The sequence below is a fragment of the Trichosurus vulpecula genome, chromosome 7 (assembly GCF_011100635.1).
Source record: "Trichosurus vulpecula isolate mTriVul1 chromosome 7, mTriVul1.pri, whole genome shotgun sequence".
In the NCBI taxonomy this organism is placed as follows: Eukaryota; Metazoa; Chordata; class Mammalia; order Diprotodontia; family Phalangeridae; genus Trichosurus; species Trichosurus vulpecula.
This window is the reverse complement of record NC_050579.1, coordinates 122,806,775-122,813,442: the sequence shown is the minus strand read 5'-3', so window position 1 is coordinate 122,813,442 and position 6,668 is coordinate 122,806,775. Positions and strand designations below refer to the sequence as shown.

General features: G+C 42.0%; 1 protein-coding gene across 1 annotated transcript; it reads left to right on the top strand.

The window, feature by feature from the left end:
• Position 1: 1 nt before the first annotated feature.
• Positions 2-3,146, top strand: LOC118857622 (solute carrier family 35 member D3-like; the record flags this gene model as incomplete). The annotated part of the gene is given in 4 exon segments (XM_036768234.1): positions 2-179; positions 182-394; positions 2,298-3,042; positions 3,044-3,146. Coding segments are annotated over 4 exon segments (1,239 nt in total), but the record flags the coding sequence as incomplete, so codon positions are not given.
• Positions 3,147-6,668: the final 3,522 nt, after the last annotated feature.

The window sequence follows — 6,668 nt, the reverse complement described above, 5'->3', positions numbered from 1 at the left end:
CATCGCCCATGGGGTCTTCTCGGGCTCCCTCAACATTCTGCTCAAGTTCCTCATCAGCCGCTACCAGTTCGCCTTCCTGACCCTGGTGCAGTGCCTAACCAGCTCCACTGCTGCCATCAGCCTGGAGCTGCTGCGGCGCCTGGGACTAGTCTCTGTGCCCCCTTTCAGCCTGAGCCTGGCGCGCCCTTCGCCGGGGTCACTGTGCTATCCACTCTGCAGTCCAGCCTCACCCTCTGGTCCCTGAGGGGGCTCAGTCTGCCTATGTACGTGGTCTTCAAGCGTTGTCTGCCGCTGGTCACTATGCTCATCGGCGTCCTGGTGCTCAAGAACGGGGCGCCCTCCCCCGGGGTCCTAGTGGCGGTACTCATCACCACCTGCGGGGCAGCCCTAGCAGGTGAGCAGCTATCAGCCTCCCTCCTCCCCCACTGTATTTCCTGGTATCCCCCTCTCCAGTTTACACACGGCCCAACCCTGAAGCCCTGCTCCTTCCCAGCCCTTCTTTCCTCGCTGTTTTATCTCATTTCCCCCTTCTCCATTGGTTTCCCCCTTGGTGCTCCTCCAGTCTTTCAGGCAGTCTCCATCATGCCTCCCTTATCAGGCTGAGGCCCAGCTCTTGGATCCTTTATTAACAATAGATCACGATGAAGGCTGTCATGGAAAGAGTCCTAGATTTGATGCAGGCCTGGGTTCAAGTCCCAGCTATGTCCCTTACTTGCTGTGCAACCTCGGGCAACTCACTTTCCCTCTTTGAGACTCAGTATTCTCATCTCTAAAATGTAGCTTTGGGGCAAGGGAAAGAACACTCACTGGCTTAGGAATTCCAGGTTTAAATCCAGTTCTGCTACTTACTGCCCCTGTAAACTTGCACAAGTCATTTTTCTCTTCTATGTCTTAGTTTCCTCATCCCTAAAATGAAAGGGTTGGATTTAGATCATGAGTTCTTAACCTGGCATCTCTGAACTTGTTTTTAAAAAAATATTTTGTTAACTGCATTTCAGCAGGATTTCTTGTCTTTGTAATCCTATATATTTTATTTTATGCACTTAGAAACATTATTCTGATAAGAGATCCATAGGCTTCACTATAGTGATAAAGGGGGAACCATGACACAGAACCCCAGGACGATGATCTTGGTTGTGCTCTGACACCTCTGAGAGGAAGGATGGGGCTTTAAATTGCTGAGCCCATAGAGATGCCACTTTGACTAGAGTTGGAACTGGGATTGGCATGGGGAGGGAGTATAGTGAGGGAGAGGATGGGAGACTGGCTGGGCCAGATAGGGGCTCATGTGTTGGGAATGTGAAGGCTGTGCTTTGGACAGGGGACAGGAGTAGAGCAGAGGGACAGAGGATTGAAAATAGTCCTTTTTTTCTGGATTCATGGCCAGATATTAATACATGTGCTAATGGAATCCAGCATGAAGGAAACCCAGAGAAGTACAGACACCTGGTGGGGTAGGAAGATAGCATTCACTTTTAAGCAACTACTAACACGTGGAGGGAGAGAGGGGTGGGGGGAATTTCCATGAGCAAAAACCCCTCAGTCCTTTGGGTGCAATTTCCAAGGAGGACTCTTCCAGGCTATCCTGAAGATGTAATAGGAGCTTGCAGCAGGACTGTGCCTTCCTGGCCAACCATAGCCAAGGGTTTTTCCCACACTGCAGGAAAAACAATTGTGTCCCTAGGTACAATGGGGTTTGGCAATTTGGGGGCATCAGGAGAGCTCGATGCCCATTCAAGTACTCCAGAGACAACTCTATCAGGCTGTCTGGGAAGTGGGGCAGAGGGAAAGAGAACCCAGTTTCAGTTTAAAATGAGGAGGTAAGAAAGGAATCCTGTGCATTTGCATCTAAGAGGCAGCCTGATGTGATAAGATCACTGGCTTTGGAAATGGAGGGCAGGAGTTTGAATCCAGGCTGGTTCCTCACTTAGAAAACCTTGGACAAGTCACTTCCCTCTTTGGATCTCATTTTCCTTACCTGTAAAATGGAGAGTGCAGAAAGGTTGGACTAAATGGCCTTTAAGATTATTTAGGGATTTAAATATAATAGTCTTGTTATGTCTAGTACTCCATCTTCCCTAGGAGTCAAAGCACTTTACTTATATCCCCTAAGGAGGGAATGAAAACCAGCCCTGAGTTCCCATTTCATAAATGATAGAAATTTTAGCATAGTAAGCTGAGTAATATAACAATTCACTTGACAAAACTAGGGAGCTTGGTTTCTCTACTTCTGGTTCTGTCTTCATCATAAATACATTTTAAACTAGGGCAAAAAATATCTTTTTTTCCTCTCCCAGGAGCTGGTGATCTAACTGGGGACCCCATTGGGTATGTGACAGGTGTCCTGGCAGTATTAGTTCATGCTGCTTATCTTGTGCTTATTCAGAAGACCAGTTCAGACTCTGAGCATGGAGCCCTCACAGCCCAGTATACCATTGCCATCTCTGCCACACCTCTGCTCATCATTTGCTCCTTTGCCAGCATGGATTCTATCAATGCTTGGGCCTTCCCAGGATGGAAAGATCCAACCATGGTCTGCATCTTTGTGGCTTGCATTTTGATTGGCTGTGCCATGAACTTTACTACACTCCACTGTACCTACATTAACTCTGCTGTGACCACTAGTTTTGTTGGAGTGGTGAAAAGTATAGCCACCATCACAGTGGGCATGGTGGCCTTCAATGATGTGGAGCCTACTTCTCTGTTCATAGCAGGTGTGGTGGTGAACACCTTTGGTTCTCTAATTTATTGTGTGGCCAAGTTCATTGAGACCAGAAAGCAAAGCAGTTATGAGGACCTGGAGAAAGACCGTACGGAAGATGTACAGGAGACAAATGGAGCTCAACCACCATTTGTTATGGAGGCCCTGCCCTTGGAGAAAGGAAATGGTGAGATGGAAGGAGAGGAGACAACCAGCGAGATTAGTCAGCCGTGCACAGAAAAGCCTAAACGTGGTGTCCTAGAAACAGCACTGGCCTCCAGCAGCAGCCAGGAGGCTGAAGGAATTAATAAGAACTCATTAAAGGATGCTTACCTGGAGTGTGGAGATGGTTAGGGGGACTAAATATGCGAAGAAAGAAAGATTATTGCTAGAAATGAGGAAACTATCCAGCCCCTGGAAAATGAAATGTATGTATATACTATAATGATGATAATTATATATGTATACAATGTACATATATACATACAGACAGACATTTTATATATATGTATATGTTTTAATAAGGAAAGACCATATATTTTATTCAAGTGGGGTAGGGAGCATACAGAAGAAGTTGGCAGGGATTGATACAAGAAAAGAAAAACTAACCTCTACTATTACTTCACTGAGATTAAAGGGTATGAAAACTGATCAACAAATAAGGCAGCTGCATTGTTTAGATCTTGACCATTAATGTTTTTTATTCTCTGCTCCCCCCCCTCCCCAAGCATCTATATTTCTTCCATGTGGACTCCAGAAATGATGCACTTCATAGGCCCTTCACAGGAGGGTCAGGGCTACTAATCTCTTTTTAAGGGGAACTACAATCTTGCTAACCTGTTAGAAACAGGGGAAATGGTAAAATAAAATAAAATAAATAAAAATGGCTCTGCTGGATGAAAGCAACGATTTGATAGACTCTATTTCTAGATGGTTACAGCTATCTTAAAATCTCATTGTTTACTTTTTTGCCTAATTTTACTTCCCTCCTTTTAAATAAATGATCATATTGGATTTTTGTAGAGGAAGAAAGCCTTTTTGAAAATACTGATCCCAGACTTTGAAATGTGGAGTTTACAATTCACTGTTAGTAATATGAAATTATTTTTATTAACAGAAACTATTTATGACCTTTGCCTTGCAATGCTGAACCACTAAATACCCAAATCCATTTTATATTGTTTTCACTGTGTTGGATATTCTGTGGAGCGAACACATTGGCTGACTACAATTAAACAGTGACCGAATCTCAGCCAGGCAGAAATAAAAGACATCCTGGAATATAGTCCTTTTACTCATTTAAAACCAAGCTCTGCAGCATCTTCAGCTGGTGTTTATATTAGAATGATGTTTTTCTAATATCAAGTTTGAAAAAAAATTCTGAAAATACAAGTACTGGTTTGTTGCTTTAACTGTTACATTATTAGAAACTCAAATTTTCAGTGTTTGCTGTTCAATGCTGCTGTAATCATTTGTATTTTTTGCCTTGATATATGTGTATGGGCTATCTAGTATGTAGGAGTCATGTTTGATAATTCCCAAAAGGAAAATGGGAATTTGATCAAAGCCGCCTAATTTTCCAGTGAAGGAGAATGTTGTAAACTAACATAAAACTGTGCCTCCTCTGAGGCATATCATACTGTTAATAGAAATTCAATGAACATGGAAGTGGGATAATAAACGGTTGTCATGCTTTGCAGAAATCTCTTTTTTTTTTCATTGTGTTGTCCATCATTCAATCAGTCAAAAAAACATTTATTTAAACTTTACTAATTCAATTCAATTCAGTCCCAACAAGCATTTATTAAGTGCCTACTGTGTGCCAGGCACTGTTCTAAAATACAAAGACAAAAAGGAAACCAAGTCTGCCCTCAAGGAGCTTAATTCTACATTGGGAAAGAACCCTCTACTTAGATAAATGAATAAGAAATAGACACCAAGTAATTTTTGGGGAGGACAGACAGAATAGGGAGATCAGAAAAGGCCTTATGGGTAAAGAGACAATGAAGCTGAGTCAGGGATTCTGGGAAGCATAGGTAAGGAGGGAGAATATTAGAGGCGTCCATATTGCATGCAAAGGTACAGCTGGATTTGCCAGACTGAGGAAACAAGTAAATAGTCTGTTGAGCTGGAATGTGAAGTCAGTCTGGAAAGATAAAATGGAGGCAGATTGTAAAGGGCTTCCAAGGCAGTCTGTGGAATTTTAATTTTATCTAGAGGCAGCAGGGCAAATAAAGCTTTTGGATGAGTGGAGCGATATGGTCAGACCTGAGCTTCAGGCAACTCTGGGAGGTTGAATTGGAGAGGAGGAGGCTGGCTTTGAAACTTAAATGAGACATGGGTTCCAATCCTAATGGGGCTTAGTCTAACAGTTGACTGTGATGTAGACACAGGTATCTACAACACAAAACACTATTTCTCTGCTAACAAAGGGAGATGGAAGGTCTGAGTGGGTGTCACTCCTGAAAGAATCGATCACAGAACACTTGTGCTAGATCACCATTTATGATATAACTGTTTCCCATATTGTTCATTTTATTATAGAATCATGGAATGTGAGAAGTCATCCAGTTCCATTCCTCCATTTTCATTTATTTTAATAAATTTTATTGATATCTTTTTACATCACGTCATTTCTGGATATACTTCAATACTCATTGAACTTTCCCCCATAACAAAGAAAAACAGCTCAGCAAGTCAATAGATCAATGAATGCCTACAAACACCTATGAAGTACTTGGTGCCAAACACCCCCTGAGTCTTGTGGATGATATAGAGTAGTGAGAGTCCCTGGCCTCAAGGAGTTTCCATTTAATAGTTTAAGACGATATCTGGGTATTGACCAGGAAAGAGTGTTTTGGGAAGTGATAGGGGTAGTGAATGGAACCAAAAGGGAGTCAACTGACCCACTCTTTTCAGTAGCGATGGTAGAATTGATTTGGCTATGCTTCCCAGAGCAAGAGGTGGTTAACAAAGGATAGGAAATGGTGGGATAAATGCACAATACAGGTTAAAGAAGATGACCAGGATGGATGACTGGATGAACTGTCAAGCATGAGATGTATAAGATGGTCTGGGACTGGCTAGATATGATGGGTTCCATGAGTTGATGTCACTCTCTGATTGATGAGTGCCAATCAGGACACAGTGCATTGAACATTTCATATCTTTCTTTAGTCAATATCATCGTTACTGAAAAGAGAGAGGTGTGTTTCATTATCTCTACTTTACTGTCACAGTTTGTCTTTATGATTAGGACAGGACGTGACTTCCTTTTAATGTTTTCTATCTAATAGATGATTTTTATTTAGCACTATATATTATCTTGGCAACTAAGTGGTGTAGTAGATAGAGCTTGGAGGTCGGGAAGCTTGAGTTTAAATCTTACCTCAGATAATTACTAGCTGTGTGACCCTACTCAGGTTCCTTAACCTTGGTCTCAGTTTTCTCATCTGTAAAATGGAAGTAATAATGGCACTTAGCTGATAGGATTGCTGTATCAAATGACCATAAAGTATAGAAAGTATGTATAAGCTTTCAGGTGCTAGGCACATCAATTATTCTTACTATTGGTATTTTTATTACTAAATACAAGGATGCTGTGCTAGCTTTAAGGCTTTCAAAGTGTTCCATACATTATGTAGTTTGATCCTCAGAGTAACCCTGTTAAGTATATGGTATTGGTAGGCTGGGAGAGCTTTAGTGACTTGCCCAGTGGCATATGGCTATTAATTGTCGGAGGAGAGATTTGTTCTCCTGGGTTCTGCTTAGCTGACTGTGCATCAGTTCATTCAAGTATCCCCTTGTTTCTTTGAGTTTTTCAGATTTTAATTTTTTTGTATGATGCAACAGTAGTCCATTAGAGTTATCATAATTTGTCTAGTCGCCCCTATCAATAGGGACTCGTGTGATTTAGTCATTTGCTATCCCCAGAAGTATTGCTATGAATATTTTGTCATCTAAGGAT